The sequence below is a fragment of the Spermophilus citellus genome (genome assembly GCF_964194105.1).
Source record: "Spermophilus citellus genome assembly, chromosome: 4".
Classification (NCBI taxonomy): Eukaryota; Metazoa; Chordata; class Mammalia; order Rodentia; family Sciuridae; genus Spermophilus; species Spermophilus citellus.
The window spans coordinates 63,900,328-63,917,478 of NC_138185.1; the positions used below are offsets into that span (position 1 = coordinate 63,900,328).

The 17,151-nt window shown below is 37.7% G+C and overlaps 1 protein-coding gene across 12 annotated transcripts in view; it reads left to right on the forward strand.

The window, feature by feature from the left end:
• AKAP13 (A-kinase anchoring protein 13) overlaps positions 1-17,151 on the forward strand; it is a 351,990-nt gene that overhangs the window by 293,894 nt on the left and 40,945 nt on the right. For all 12 annotated transcript variants that reach the window (XM_081292573.1, XM_081292574.1, XM_081292576.1 and 9 more), the window contains 3 exons: positions 8,011-8,078; positions 8,616-8,682; positions 12,953-13,088. In XM_081292573.1, the coding sequence (XP_081148699.1) occupies positions 8,011-8,078; positions 8,616-8,682; positions 12,953-13,088 (271 nt within the window). The remainder of the gene's footprint in view (positions 1-8,010; positions 8,079-8,615; positions 8,683-12,952; positions 13,089-17,151) is intronic.

The following is a 17,151-nucleotide window of genomic DNA, read 5'->3' on the forward strand; positions in this document are numbered from 1 at the left end:
GTCACAGAATTAAAACTTATAACTTAAAGGGTTAAGACTAGGGTGACAGGTAGTAGAGATAATAATCATTTGACCTTCAGAGTTTTGTGGGCAGACTCGATAACCTCACCAGTTCCAGCAGCCTTTCTGTTTACAGCCTTTCTGTTGACTCCCACAGCAACTGTCTTATATCATGAAAAACAAAACCACCCAGAAGAGGATAGTCAGAGAAGCTCTCAACAGACATGGGTTTGCCAGGCACCTTATAAACAATGCTAGTATCACCAGATTTCAAGAAATTGGGGCCATCCTGTAGATTCTAACCAGATGGTGATCAGAAGCAGTGTAAACCATCTAACTATCTAGACAGGGGCATAACTAGCACTCATTTGTGTTGATTCAAGATAATCATCTGATCAATAAAGCTAACTGCTTCCATTGGTGGGTCGTTTTTGCTGTCACCAGCAACATTGCCAACATCTTGATAGACAAGTTCTTAACTTTGAAGCCTATGTTGTTCATAGGAAGAGCTTCACTAAAAGCTTCACTGTGCATTTCTACTGACTTTACTTCAGTTACGGTGTTAAATGGAGCAGAGGGGACCAGTGTGCTAGATTTGAAAACAGTTTTAAACCTTCATTTGCATATACACACACACAAACACACACACACAAACACATACACACACACACACACACTATATATATATATATATATAATCAACACATTAACTTTGGTATCAGCCTTTCTACTCATTAGTATTTTTATTTCCATCTCTAAGTATTTGGAGAATATACTGATTGCAAAGTTTAAAAAATAAAATAACTGCTTAGAGCAGGGGCCACATGCCAGTAATTATAGTGACTTGGGAGGTCGGTGCAGGAAAATCGCAAGTTCAAGGCCAGCCTGGGCAATGTAGTGAGACTCTGTCTCAAAATAAAACGGACTGGGGGCCAGCTGTGGTGGACATACCTGTAATCCCAGTGGCTTGGGAGGTTGAGGCAGGAAAATCGAGAGTTCAAAGCTAGCCTTGGCAATGGTGAGGCACTAAGCAACTCAGTGGGACCCTATCTCTAAATAAAATACAGAATAGGGCTAGGAATATGGCACAATGGTTGATGCTCCTGAGTTCAATCCCTGGTACCAAAAAAAAAAAAAAAAAAAGGACTGGGGAGGGGATGTAACTTAGTAGTAGAACACACCTGGTTTCAATCCCCAGTACCAGGAAAAAGAAAGAAAGAAAACCCCACAACCTGCTAACTGTATTTATTTGTAGATGTGAATGAAGATGTTCTCTATCATGTACTTAAAACTAAATACAGAAATAAATTAGATGCCATGGTAGATATATAAATGGCTCAGATTTGAAATTTTTATGTCCATGAAAATGATCTCATTGATTAAAATTTTAACACAAAAAATAGAGCTGTAATAAACATTGTATGTGCTTGAGTTCCCACAATACAATATTGTATTTCATTTAAGACGTTCTAAAGAAAGAAAACCCAATGAAATAGTATATTGACTATTAGTTGTATGCTGTGTTTATAAGAAGCCTACTGGGACTTTTTTGGTGGGGTCCGTGAATTTTAATGTTTCCCAAGGGAAACTGCTTCTTCTAGAAGCTGACTGTTTCAAAAAGTCCAGGATGTCATCACCAGAGTCTTTTCTGTTTAGTAGGGCTGTCTGGTGGAAGGATATCATGCTGTCCTTTGCCAATAGTTCTTTGACTTATGGTAATAGCTTGATCCAATCAGTCATCACAGGATATTTTAGTCCTACTTGCTCAGCAAAAGCAAAGAGTTAATGTTTTGGAGTTTAATCTGAAAAGAATTGTGTAGCAAAAAAGGAACAGTTTAGATAGGGCTTGTCTGTTACCTTAATATGCATTCAAGGTTCAAAATATGTTTTTAATTTGAAAACCACATCAGAAACTTAGGAGCCCAATGCTTCAACTACAGCTTTGCACCCTACTTCAGTAGTAATGTTGAAATAGTCTCCACATTTGATGGTTGCATAAAGGTTTGTGTATGATAGTGTGCTACCTGCCTCTTAAATTGAAAGCAAAGGAACAGTATGTAGTCATCTTCCCTAAAGAACAGAAGTAATTGGCTTGTTTTCCTGGCTCCCTGAAGCCTGTAATGCGTGTTTATGTGTATGAAGCCCCATCTGTTATCTTGCCTAGAAATGGAAAATATGAGTAATTTGAGGACTCAGACTCTTTCATCCTTTCCCTTCATTCCCTCTCATGTTCAGGATCTTCCCTGGAGTCTCAGGAAATACATTGTCCCTGAAGTTAGTCCTCTACCTCCTAGAAAACCATGTAGCTTTCAGAAGAAAGTAACTGTCCTCTTTGTTTAATGTAAGCTTATTTTGCTGACTGATCCCTGGGTGGAGCTTCACTCAGGCAGCTGCTCAGTCAGGTTTTGACTCTTGGTTTAGAAAAATCAGTCATTATGATAATGTTTTGTGATAGTTTATGTAGACTTAAATTCTGTCTTCCATCACTTTAATGTATATATCTGCATGCAAATACTAAGAAATTGATTGGAATGAAATGTTTCAAAACATACCAGCATTTCTGATGCTGCTGGATTATACCTGGACCAGTCTGAGGTCATAAGGGTGAAAGGTGTATGTCCCTTCTGTGGATTAATATAGAAATGATCATGAAGACACTAGAAATAGCCAGCAGCAAAGCATCCTTATAGCTCCCGTAGAGTCTGCTTCTTGATATGAAGAGGAAAAGTAGAAGCAAAGCCTAAAAGAGTCTGGTCAGAAATATTTCCAAGTATAGGAAAAACCTGGAAGGTTTTTGTCTAATCCCAAACTGCCCTCCTGCTTCAGGATTAGGTGACTTTAATGGAGAAAAGAGTATAGTGTCTTTCTAGTTTTTTTTTTCTTTATTATGTAAAACTGTCCTTAAATAATCAACTGCTTGTTCTAGCTGCCACAGGTAATTTGGTTTGTGGAAAGCATGGTAGAATCCTTCAGAAAAAAGAATTTATTGTGTTCAGGTTTTTTTTTTTTTAATCTTGCTAGTGGTTTTTTTGTTATTGTTTACTTTAAATAGATGTAAAATGATATTGAGATTATTGTTGATGTGTTTTCTATTGTGTTAGCAGTTTCTGAGTACTTTTCTTGAAGATTGTTTCTCTTGATTAAAAAAGTAAGTGGAGCTGAGCATGGTTATAATCCCAGCAGCTGGGGAGGTTGAGGCAGGAGGATCATGAGTTCAACGCCAACCTCAGCAAAAGCAAGGTTCACTAAGCAACTCAGTAAGACCCTGTCTCTAAATAAAATACAAAATAAGGGTGGGGATGTGGCTCAATAGTTCAGTGCTCCCGAGTTCAATCCCCACTACTCAAAAAATAAAACAAAATAAGCGGATTGACCGCAATCTAAATGGGAAACAAGAATTTAGAATATGTAATGGTTGGATTTTATCAGAAAAGAGAGCTGTCTACATAGACACTTTTCTGGCCTGTAGAGTTTGTTTTCATATGAAATAGTAAAATACATATAATAGATTAAGGAAGGTTTTTTATTTGGGGTGGAGGTAGTGGTGGTGAATGAAGAACCTAAGCAATAAAGTCCAGTCTTTATTCAAGCAGAACACTTTCATTTTGTTTGATTTTTTGTTTACTAATGTTCTTATGAAAACTGCTGTTAACGAGTACTTCAGCCAAGATAGTTTGCCTCTTTTTTGTGGCTTTCCTCTTGTGTTATACATCAGCACTGTGGTTATTACACCAGCTACCAGAACATCTCACATGACTTTAATGTATAAGCACTATCAGTCCACACCTTGCAATGTCTCATGTTTCCCTAAGAATTTTTTTTTAGTTTTTTTTTTAATTTTCCCAGTCATTTAATTAGAAATTTGCCCAAATAGCTTTTAGAAGTGATTGGAAGATCTCCCTAAGAATTTTAAACAAGAAGTCACAGAATATTGGAGCGTGTATTTCTGAGTTGCTTGTGTTTAAATGTTTGATCTTGTTGTTTGGTTTGGTTTGACTAGGGTTGAAATGATCAGAAGAAGTTGCATATTTCTATCCTTAAAGGTAATTCTTTAACCTGTAGCTCTAGCAAGAATCAGATCATTTTTCCCAGATAAATTTTGTTGTTCATATCTGTCCCTAGCTGTCAAACAGAACTCCACTTATTCCCTAGTGACAATCAATGGACCAAAGTATCTGAAAAGTCCTTTCTCCAGAGCTCTGGCTGCATAGAACTCGGCTTACAGAGGTGAATCTTTCCTTTGGTAAGGCAGTCCTTTACTATTCTGTAAGGTTAGTTTGGCTTAGCTACTCCTCCCACTCTTCTATAAAAACGATTTTCTTAAGCTAGTCTCTATAATGGTTTGTTTTATTTTTCTGCTGAAATTAAATGCATGATATAATAGTTCACCAAAGATCTGTGGTGGTTTTTAGCAGAGGTTAAAAATATGTGCAGCAACAGTTAGATGGCAGTTTCTACTCCTGTGGGGTTTGCTCCATTTTCTTTTGATACTTCTTTGTAAAAGAAAAGGAAGTTGAAGCTTGGGCTATTTGCTTTTAATCAGAGGAGTTTAATTAGAGGTCAATTCTGTTCCCATAAATTACTGTGCTAAGACCTTTTTGAAGAATTTTGAAAACTAAAAGCATATTGCTTACTGCTATTAGGAAATTTTAAATAAGAGGCCAAGCTATTTCTTGTTTGATCTTCCTAATGGCATGGTATTGTGGCAGAGAGCTTAAAAATGTTTTAAATGTGTTTTCAGTTCTTATGTTCTTATTAATTTTGTACTTAATTCTTGTGTTCTTATTAACTGTCCTTTAAAAAAAAGAGAGAGAGAGAATAAGGTTGCAAGCCCATGACTTTGGTTGATATCTCTAGGGGTAAAAGTCTCTAAATCAGCCATGCATAGCCCTAAAACTGTAGCTGCAGATTGAGTCCAGTAACACTTAGTAACAAGTTGAATATTTTTCAAGTAGGTACTTCAGTATGTTAACAAACATCCATGTGAACTATTATCACTAAGACTTGTGACCATAATATTAAAGTTTCAGCTGGATTGTTGATTTGGAGACATGTCTCAATTAACTGAAAACATGAATCTATGTGAAAAGTTCTAGAAATACATTTAAATTTTATTTCTGCTTTTATGATTCATCTAACAAAACTTTTTAAAGTCTTAAACGCTGGTCTTAGAACTTAAAAACTGCTAGTCTGTTTAAAAGTGATAGTGCCATCGCTCTCTTGAAAACTGCCATTGGCTGATTCCCTATAGCTATTGGAACTTGCAGGGAGAAGAGGAACAGGAACTGGGAATAAGTTCTGTCCACAGTGTTCTATCTGGTCACTTTGGCAGATTGGAGTTAATGGCAAGTTCTCAAGGAAATCCACTATCTCTTATTTTGCACCAAAAATATTATAGATTTTCAGTAAAGCAAAAATATTGTAACTGGGATATATGATAATAAAACCTAATTTTAAATTGTTTTAAATTTATCACAAATGTGATGTTACTTTTTTGTAAAGATAAGGAAATGTTGGTAAGGACATACAAGGAACTTTGAAGGATAATGAATTTTGGTTTGGTTTGGTTTCAATTTGTATTAATATAAACTGTTATACATAGATAATTTAATAGGCATTCTATATACCTGCCAATCAAAATGGAGAAAAAGTTAAGATTTTGTCAGTGCTTCAGATTATTTTTTATTTTTTTTTTAAGAAATAAGCCATTGTAGCTGGGTGTGGTGGTACACACCTATAATTCCAGCAGCTGGGGAAGTTGAGGCAGGAGGATCATGAGTTCAAAGCCAGCATCGGTAGAAGTGAGTCTAAGCAACTCAGTGAGACCCTGTCTCTAAATAAAATACAGAATAGGGCTGGGTATGTGGCTCAGTGGTTGAGTGTCCCTGAGTGCAATCCCTGGTACCCCCCGCAAAAAAGAAAGAAGGTATTGTAGTTAAATTCCCACTTCCTTGCTATTCTTTTCCAAGCACTATCATGAATTTCGCATATTTGTAATTTGATTTTTAATTTTTAATTTTTAATTTTATCTCACATAAAATTTTAAAATTTTATTATTGTTTTTAGTTTACATAAATGGTACTGTACAGTGCCTACTATTTTGTAATCATCATGTTGAAACCCATTGTGATCATTGACTTTCAGCTCTTCCCTAGTATTCAGCTGTAGATATGTCAGATATGTTCCACTGCTCAGTCATTTGGGTTATTTTCAGCTTTTCTATGTTACACACAATGCTGTCAGAACATCCTTAAGGTGTGTGTGTGTGATACTAGGCTTTATATCAAAATGGGCTTATTCACAAAGAGGGGCACATTTTCAACTTTGTTACATACTGCTAAGATACTTACCAAAGTGAGTGTATAAATTTCTAGATCTGTTAGCAAATGATGAGACTTTTTTATTCATTCTCATATCCTTATCAGTATTTAAAACTAAGGGGAAATGTGGCCCCTCTTATTTTATAGATGTGGAAACTGAGGACTGTGGAGAATGAACTTATACTAGGGTTGCACTGATTAACAGAACCTTACCTAAATTAAATTTAGTTTGACAGCTATTTGTCTTGTTCTTTTTAGTATTAAGTTGATCCAATAAGTTTCATGTACTGTGATCAACACTGTGTTGGGGCATTTGACTTTCAGATAAAACAGGCATAGGTTCCACAGATAGATATGTGATTAGGTGCCATGAGCCGGGCACTGTGCTGAGACTCAGAGACTTAGCAGTGTATGAATGATCCCTCCTGAAGAGTGCTCAGTGCAGAACAACCTAACATAATCCCAGAACCGTGTGACTGGGAGAATTCAGAAGAGACCTGTGAACCAAATGGGCATTGTAGAAACAGTGGTTGCAGAAGAAATGGAAAAGTCCTTTGGGATTTAGGTTTCTGGCAGTCTTCTTTTTAGCCATTCTAGTATCTTCCCCTTCCCTTGTCATTCCAATCCCCCCAGCCACCCCTACCCCTGCAGTCCAGATGTCTGAGCTTCAGTTTTGGCCCATGACTATTCATTAAGCTGGACAGGACCTGCAGCACTTCCTGAAGCACAGACTAGTGAACAGTATCTGTGGTTGATTTCCTGATCCAGCCTTTCCCAAGGGAAACTTCTCATCTGTGTCCCCAGAGACAAATCTTTTGTTTCTGCTTTCCCTCTGGCCTCTTGGTCCAGTTGTGTTTTACGACTTCTTAGCAGCAGTAAGAGCTGGTGATGACCCTTCTGAGGCACAGAGTGCTTCATTTTTACATCAGTGGTCCTGGGTAAGCCAAGGAAGTAAGAAAAGTATTTTGAGAGAAAAATCAATATTGGCATGAGCTGGGGTTGTAACTCAGTGGTGGACCACTTGCCTCACATGTGTAAGGCACTGGGTTTGATCCTCAGCACCACATAAAATAAATAAAATAAAGATGTACAAAAAGATATGACAACTTTATAAAAAAAAATCAGTCTTGGCAAATTGGGGTCTCTGCTTTATCTTTCAGGAAGTCTTCTACTTTCGCTGAGTCAGGGTTCCCAGGAATGCTGTGGGGTAGTTGTGATAACCTTTCTTGTGTGTCTCTTGACTCAGTAGTTTGTGAGGAGCTCAGGTTATTTAAGATCCCAAATAGAAAATTATAAGCAGGTAGATTTTCAGATCCATGTCCTGTATTTTGATAGAGTACTACACAGTTTACAACCACTTTTAGTGGCATTATTTATTGTGATTTAGACATACATATTGATGGCAGACACTGAAACTTTTAGTTTCGGTTGGTTCTTCAGCTTCCTGTCTGAAGAGTTCCAGAGTTTTTATTCTTGTTAATCAGAAGTCACATCTGTTCTTGTTTCTCCTCCAAACAACATCACAGGCCTGTATCCTGGGACTGCACAGTGTAATTTCCATTATTAATGATATTCTTCCCTGTGAGTGACATCATCTGGAAATCTGTAGGTTCCTTGTAGCTGTGGTGCAAAGTCAATTTCGGGTCTTTTTGCTTTGTTTTTGTGACTTTGGTTTCTGCTTTCTTTTCAGATTGCAGTGCCTTTGTCCACAAAGGCTGCAGAGAAAGTCTGGCCTCGTGTGCAAAGGTCAAAATGAAAGTAAGACATTCTGGTGAAAAGATGGCTTAAAATAAAAGGGTTTCAACTAACAAAATACTAAGAAATTGGGAGAGCTGAGGTTGCAGTGGGTTTGTTTGTTTTAATCATTTGGTACCAACCTTGAGGCCAAAATGATCAAACAATAATTTTTCTCTAAAATGATCAGTTCCCTTCTTGATTTTAACATGCTTGGGAATTTGAGACTTCTGGAAAAAGAAAATGCTTTCAGAACTTAAACATGTTAAATATACATTTCCCTGTGAGTTTAATATTTCTGAGTTGCTGATTAAAATAGTTTTACTCTTAACCATATGTGCAGACCTACTCTGCAATTTACACTTCTTGCTTCCTCATACACTAGACAGGCACAGAAGATGGCAAGTGGGGGTGACTGGGGCTGTATTGCAGGGTGCTAAGACCCAGTGAAAGGACCAGACCAGGAAATTAGGCCAAACCACACTTTTTATTCTAGGCTGCTTGAAACTTGACAGAGGCTAAGTCATCAGTGCAATTTTCTTGTACTTTCTTTTTCTTTAGCAGCCCAAAGGGAACCTTCAGGCCCATGACACGTCTTCACTCCCCACGGTCATTATGAGAAACAAGCGTAAGTAGCTCAGCCAACCTCCTACAAATCCCTTTCTGACTGACTGGTTCTGTACCATAAGTACTGTTGTAGTGTTCATTTATTATTTCTAATCAGGATTTGAATACCTATTCTGAATACCTAATTAGAAAGGCTGTTTATTCTACAAATTCACTCACCAATAGTTTTATATGACACCATCAAATCCTCTTTGAAGGTTTGTATACCCTGTGAAGTTATGTAAATGGTTCATTTTTTTCCTTCAAATGTTACACATGGTTGAGTGAATCACACACTCGCATTCACATCATGCTATCTTCACCAGTCTATGTGAGGCTTCACTTTGATTTTGCCTGATATTTTACTTTTTGTTCTTTATTTCCTATCTCATTCCTAATATTGAATATTTAATGTATGTCTTTCTAATCTGCCATATCTTTAGACATATGTATTTGGGGAAAAAAAATCTGTTGTTTTTGTGCATTAAATTTAAATTAGGTGTTGTGACTTATATATTATTATTTGTTTTCTTTTTCCTTTTTTTTTTTTTTTTGTCTTCCCATACTGAGGATTAAACCCAGAGTCACTTAACCACTGAGCTATACCCCCTTATTTTTTTTTTAATGTTTTGAGATAGGATCTTGTTAAGTCTTTAGGGCCTTGCTAAGTTGCTGAGGTTATCTCACACTTGTAATTCTCTTGCCTCAGGCTTCCAAATTGCTGGGATTATAGGCATGAGCCAACCGCACTTGTCTTATTCTTATTTTTCACTCAGTATCATTTTGAGACTATGCATGTTATTATTGTTTTAAGCTGTTATTTCAGATTGCTGCATGATATTCTTTCAAAAGTATATATCACATTTTAATTACTAGTTCCCCCAAAACAGGATATTTAAGTTGCTTCCAACTTAAATATAAATAACTACTACCATAAATAATGCAGTAATGATTATCCTCTTAGTTGACTCTATGAGAACCTATGAGACACTTTCCCCAAATAGAATAATTTCCAGGATCCATTAAACACACATGCTTTTGTGATCCACCCACATCTATGAATCAGAAATTCCAAGGTGGAGTCCAGTGATCTGTGTTTTAATAGGCCCCCTAGGTGATTTTGATGACCCCTCAGCTTGAGATTCACAACTTTATGCCTTATTTTTCTAAGTACTTCCAGATAACTCCAGAATAAGTACCAGTCTGTACTCCCACAGGGAAATGTGAAATCCTTAAACATATTGCCTGATGATTACCCATCTTTGCATGTAGATGGCTAGAAGAGATGCTTTGCCAGACTTGACGCCTATGTAAATCTATGATCCAACCCATTCCATGTGACTTTTGCAAGTCTAACATTAACTCTCTTACTGTAAAATGCCTGTTATGTGCAAGGTGGTTGTTGCCACTTTTTTAATATTTTTTTTCTTTATTTATTTAATTGGGCTGAGGATCGAACCCAATGCCTCACACATGCAAGGCAAGCACTCTACCACTGAGCCACAGCCACCTTGCCCAAGTGTGCAAGGTTTTTTTATCTCTGACGAATACAAATGTTCGTGTGTATGTGTGTGTGTGTGTGTGTGTGTTGCGGAGGTTGCCCATGTTAGGCAAGTGCTGAACCACTGAACTACATTCCTAGCCCACAGGCAGATATTTTTATTTCTACTTTACCCCACTGAGGCAGTATACTGGTTGAAAGTACAGATTGTGGATTCTGGTTATATGGATTTGAATCCAAGCACCACTACTAATTAGCTGTGTAACCTTAAATGCTGCTGAACTTCTCTGTGCCTCATTTTCCTCCTATGTAAAGGAGGTAATGATAGGTTTCCTAGGGTGGTCAGGCTACCTACCTGACTGATAAATAAAATCATACCTGTAGGCTCAGTGGTTGGGCACTTGCCTGGCTTGCCTATTCAATGGATTCAGTCTGCAGTGTGCCTCCCACTCTCCCCCCCATACACACACAAATCAGACTAGTAAAATACTTAGTAGTTGGCACTCCTTAAGTTTTGCTGCTATCATTGTCACAAATAACAGACTTAAAGATATTAAGTGACTTCCCTGGGTGGACTATGGATTGCTTTCCATCAATGAAAGGCTATTATTTTCATCCTCTTACCCCACCTTTTGGATGCAAGTTGTTCTTTATTAATTGTAGAGCTTTACATAACATTCTACTTCTTCAGCCTTTTCACTGGTCCCTTACCTACATCTCCTACCTATTTCCTCCTCTGCTTTTCTTTTTGCTTCATGATTTCTGCCTTTATTCATACAGTTCTTCTCAGAATGTCCTCTTCTGATCTGTTCACATTCTTCAAGAACTAGTGTTGGGTTTCCCTGCCTCCTTTCAGATTTTGTCTGTTCCCTGAACTCCCTTCTGAAGCACTTGGACTTCAGACTCTTGATACTTGCGCATGTTCTCTTTTACCCACTGTTTGCTCTGGTCTACTAGAGCAGGGGCCACAGCTACACTTCTTGGGACTCCTGTAGCAATGTCTGGTTGTGATGCAATGTGTCATGTTTCTGGTGTTTTACTATACATCACCTTTGTCTAAATAGAATTTGAATTAGAAATGAATGCTTAGCCATGCGCGGTGGCACATGCCTGTAATCCCAGCAGCTTGGGAAGCTGAGGCAGGAGGATTGCAAGTTCAAAGCCAGCCTCAGCAACAGCAAGGTGCTAAGCAATTCATTGAGACCCTGTCTCTAAATAAAATACAAAATAGGGCTGGGGGTGTGGCTCACTGGTCAAGTGTCCCTGAGTTCAATACCTGGTACCAAAGAGAAAAAAAAGAAGAAATGAATGCTTGTATTAACATTTTTTTTATTGGTTGTTCAAAACATTACAAATCTCTTGACATATAATATTTCATACTTTAGATTCAAGTGGGTTATGAACTCCCAATTGTACCCCATATACAGATTGCAGAATCACATCGGTTACACATCCACATTTTTACATAATGCCATATTAGTAACTGTTGTATTCTGCTAGTTTAAAAAAATCCTGACATTTGTCAAGGAAAAATACTGTTACATGTATGCCTGTGTGACCATTTGAGCAAATTAAAGTTCCAGTTTCCTCTTTGGCTGTGTTGAAGAGAAGTTTGCAGTAGGAGGATCAATTAGCTATGTGACATTAAACAAGTAATCCTGGGTTTTTTTTAATCCATTAATTAAAGGAATTGGTCAGAATCTGTGCTCTCAAATGATGAACTGAAGAATTGTTTGAGAAGCCTATAAAATATGTAGACTCCCAAGTCCCACTCCAGAGTACAGCAAGGGCTGGGAATTTTATACCTAAGAAACACTTCACAGATGTTTCATGGTATGATCCAAAGAACACTGGTCTCAGTTACCTCTAAGATTCCTTTTACTCTTAATGTTATTTCAACCTTATTTTTATGAAGTTTAAATTTTAAAATATATAATATTTTCATGTGATTCTTTATCCTCATTGTTTAGTTTCTATCCCATACCACAGGTAACCACTCTTAGTTTTTCATTTATCTTCTCAAAGTTAGCCTTGTTAATGTAAATACTAACTTGGACTATTGATTTCCCTTTTTTAAAAGCATAAAAAGTGGCCTATTATTATGTACTGTTTTGCATCTTGATTTCTCCCACTCCCTTTCACTTACTGCATCATAGGGATATGTCAGTACATGAAGAATATTTTCATTTTGATAAAGCTGCATAATATTCTAGTGTATGATATACTGTAACTTACTGACCGATTTTTTTGGTGCTTATTAGTATCATTTCCAGTCTTTTTCTTTAATCAACAATATTTCTTTGAATAACTTTGGACACACATCCTTTCAAACATACACAAATATATCTTATAGACTAAACATGTTCTGAAGGTGAAATTACTAATAAAGGTGTGGTTGTGCATACCTGTAATCCCAGCAACTTGGCTGAGTCAGGAGGATAACAAGTTCAAGGCTAACCTTGGCAGCTTAGCAATACCCTGTCTCAAAATAAAAATTGAAGGGACTGAGAATGTAGTTCAATGGTAGAGCACCCTGGGTTCAATCCCTAGTACTTGCGGGGGTGGGGGGGGGCGGGGCAGCGGCAGGGAGTAAAATTACTAGATCAAAGAATATCAGTACTTACAATTTCAGTAATTACTGCCAAACTGTCCTTCATAACCTTTGTAAGCAATTTTACCCTCCAAGGGCAAATCTGTTTTAAAGCACTTTGCTTCTGTTTGGCATTGTCAGATGAATAAGTACTAAGTGGGCATAAAGATGAGACTTCAGTTGTGTCCTCTTCCTCTGCAGCCTCACAGCCCAAGGAGCGCCCTCGATCCGCAGTCCTTCTGGCTGATGAAACCACTGCTGCCCCAATGTTTGCTAATAGACGGTCCCAGCAGAGTGTCTCACTCTCCAAAAGTGTCTCCATACAGAACATTACTGGGTAAGTAGGAGGTTTAAAAATAACATGATTGTTTTATCTATTTCTACAAGAAATGCTGTTGGGATTTTGATTGGGATAGCATTGAACTTATAGAGAACTTTTGGTAATATCGCCATTTTGATGATGTTAGTTCTGCCTATCCATGAAAAGGGTATATTTTTCCATCTTCTGAGGTCTTCTTCTATGTCTCTTTTTAGGGTTCTGTAGTTTTCATTGTATAGGTCTTTCACCTCTTTTGTTAGGTTGATTCCCAGGTATTTTATTTTTTGGGGGGATATTGTGAATGGAGTAGTTGTCCTCATTTCCGTTTCAGAGGATTTGTCGCTGATATACAGGAATGCATTTCATTTATGCGTGTTGATTTTATATCCTGCCACTTTGCTGAATTCATTTATTAGCTCTAATAGTTTCTTTGTAGACCCTTTTGGGTCTGTTAGGTATAGAATCATATCGTCTGCAAATAGTGATAATTTAAGTTCTTCTTTTCCTATTTTTGTGCCTTTAATTTCTTTCGTCTAATTGCTCTGGCCAGTGTTTCAAGGACTATGTTGAACAGAAGTGGTGAGAGAGGGCATCCCTGTCTTGTACCAGATCTTAGAGGGAATGCCTTCAATTTTTCTCCATTCAGAATGATGCTGGCCTGTGGCTTATCATAGATTGCTTTAACAATGTTGAGGTATGATCCTGTTATCCCTAATTTTTCTAGAGTTTTGAACATAAAGGAATGCTGTACTTTGTCGAATGCTTTTTCTGCATCTATCGAGATGATCATATGGTTCTTATTTTTAAGTCTATTGATGTGGTGAATAACATTTATTGATTTCCGTATATTGAACCAGCCTTGCATCCCAGGGATGAATCCTACTTGATCATGGTGTATAATTTTTTTGATACGATTTTGAATCCGATTCGCCAGGATTTTATTGAGGATTTTTGCATCTAGGTTCATTAGAGATATTGGTCTGTAGTTTTCTTTCTTTGAAGTGTCTCTGTCTGGTTTAGGTATCAGGGTAGAAATAGATAAAACAATCAGGAAATTCATATGGAATAATAAAAGACCCAGAATAGCAAAAACAATGCTAATCAGGAAGTGTGAATCAGGCGGTATAGCGATACCAGACTTCAAACTATACTACAGAGCAATAGTAACAAAAACAGCATGGTACTGGTACCAAAACAGGCGAGTGGACCAATGGTACAGAATAGAAGACACAGTAACCAATCTGCAAAACTACAACTATCTTATATTTGATAAAGGGGCTAAAAGCATGCAATGGAGGAAGGATAGCATCTTCAACAAATGGTGCTGGGAAAACTGGAAATCCACTTGCATCAAAATGAAACTGAATCCCTTTCTCTCGCCATCTACAAAAGTTAACTCAAAATGGATCAAGGAGCTCGATATTAAATCAGAGACACGGCGTCTGATAGAAGAAAAAGTTGGCTATGATCTACATACTGTGGGGTCAGGCTCCAAATTCCTCAATAGGACACCCATAGCGCAAGAGTTAACAACCAGAATCAACAAATGGGACTTACTCAAACTAAAAAGTTTTCTCTCAACAAAAGAAACAATAAGAGAGATAAACAGGGAGCCTACATCCTGGGAACAAATCTTTACCCCCACACACTTCAGATAGAGCCCTAATATCCAGAGTATACAAAGAACTCAAAAAAATAGATAATAAGATAACAAATAACCCAATCAACAAATGGGCCAAGGACCTGAACAGACACTTCTCAGAGGAGGACATACAATCAATCAACAAGTACATGAAAAAATGCTCAACATCGCTAGCAGTCAGAGAAATGCAAATCAAAACCACCCTAAGATACCATCTCACTCCAGTAAGATTGGCAGCCATTAAGAAGTCCAACAACAACAAGTGCTGGTGTGGATGCGGGGAAATGGGTACACTTGTTCATTGTTGGTGGGACTGCAAAATGGTGCAGCCAATTTGGAAAGCAGTATGGAGATTTCTTGGAAAGCTGGGAATGGAACCACCATTTGACCCAGCTATTCCCCTTCTCGGTCTATTCCCTAAAGACCTAACAAGAGCATGCTACAGGGACACTGCTACATCGATGTTCATAGCAGCACAATTCACGATAGCAAGATTGTGGAACCAACCTAGAAGCCCTTCAATAGATGAATGGATTAAAAAAATGTGGCATTTATACACAATGGAGTATTACTCTGCATTAAGAAATGACAAAATCATAGAATTTGGAGGGAAATGGATGGCATTAGAGCAGATTATGCTAAGTGAAGCTAGCCAATCCTTAAAAAACAAATGCCAAATGTCTTCTTTGATACAAGGGGAGTAACCAAGGACAGGGTAGAGACGAAAAGCTGGAGAAGAAGATTAACATTAAACAGGGATGATAGGCGGGAGGGAAAGGGAGAGTTAAGGGAAATTGCATGGAATTGGAAGGTGAGCCTCAGGGTTATACACAATTACATATAAGAGGAAAGGAGGAGTAGGAGAAAAATTATGTAAGTGGAAGAAACGATTTATAGTGGAGGGGATGGAGAGAGAGAAGGGGAGGGGAGGGGAGGGAAGGGGAGGGGAGGGGAGGGGAGGGGGGACAGTGGAGAATGGGATAGACAGCAGAATACATCAGTCACTAGAAAGGCAATTTGTAAATCAATGGAAATGTAACTGATGTGACACAGCAATCTGTATACGGGGTAAAAATGGGAGTTCATAACCCACTTGAATCAATCTGTGAAATATGGTATATTAAGAACTATGTAATGTTTTGAACAACCAACAATAAAATAATTTAAAAATAAATAAATAAATAAAAATAACATGATTGACGTGGGTGATAAGAGTATAATAATCACATCATTTGACAAAAGATTTTTCTTTAGAAACATTTGTGTTAAGTAACGGGTTGGTGCACAGTTGGGTGCTACAGATGAGGAAAATGGGGATTATACTTATGATGCACTGTTATAACTGCTATTTTTGGACAAGGATCTCCTTTAAACACTACTGTCAGACCACGTTGCTGTAGTATTTATACATGATCAGCCCAACTTTTGAAGAATATAAAGTTCTAAAGGATGACCTTTACGTCAAATAAGAAGGCATGGGGGGGGAAGATGATTAAATTATGAATTTTTGTTTGCAGCCACTTATATGTTCAAATGTCACACTTTTGTATTGCTCAGATGAGCCTGGTTCTTTAGTTTCTTTTTAAATCATTTTTCTATCCTTGCCTCTAAGTCAGTTTCATGGAGGTAAATTGTGGGCCATTTACTACCATTAAGTTCCGAGTCACTCAGTTGCACTCAGTTCTTTTTGAGGTCTCCTGAAAAGTTGCTGTGGCCAGACTGTTCATGCATTGGCTGTCTGGTTAGCATAGGAATGATTATGATGTTTTGGCTGGTTTGGATAAAATGCCTACTTGCCTTTCATCTCAAATGTAAGACACATCTTTTCCATGTGTCTTAACCTTGGTTGAGGGAAGTTTACAAGAGGATGCAAAATTTCCTTTTGTCTGTATTTCCTAACCTCTGTGCTAGCTAATGTTTCCTCCTCTTAAAAACATTTTTGTCTTGTGGTCTCATTATCTCCATAAGTCTTTTTTTCAAAAGTTGTATTATTATCAAGTTGGTTTGCATTGTGACTTGAAAAGTTGTTTTTTAAAAAAATTGAAGTTTTAAGTGATTGTTATTGCTTTTGCTTTTGTGTTATGCAGTACATTTGTTGGGTACCTACTATACAAGCTGGTGAGTTGGATTGAGAAAGTCCCAAGAATATAGCACTTAGTCTATAATTACTTAGGCAACTGTAGTGGCTAGGCAATAAGTTTTAAATAGCAAAATTTCTTATATATATAAAAAGGAAGATGGCGGTGAAGGGAGTGCATCACCCCCGTGCGCCGCGTCACTCTGCGGGAGAAAGACGAGGTGAAACAGCTGAAGGCTGTCTTGTTGGGAATTTCCAGCAAAATTGACGTGCTCCAGAATCTAGTGGAGGGATTTCCATCGCGCGAGGTTCAGCTGCGGGGGCTCGGACGCGGGCGATTTCTCCGCACGGAGGGTCGCATT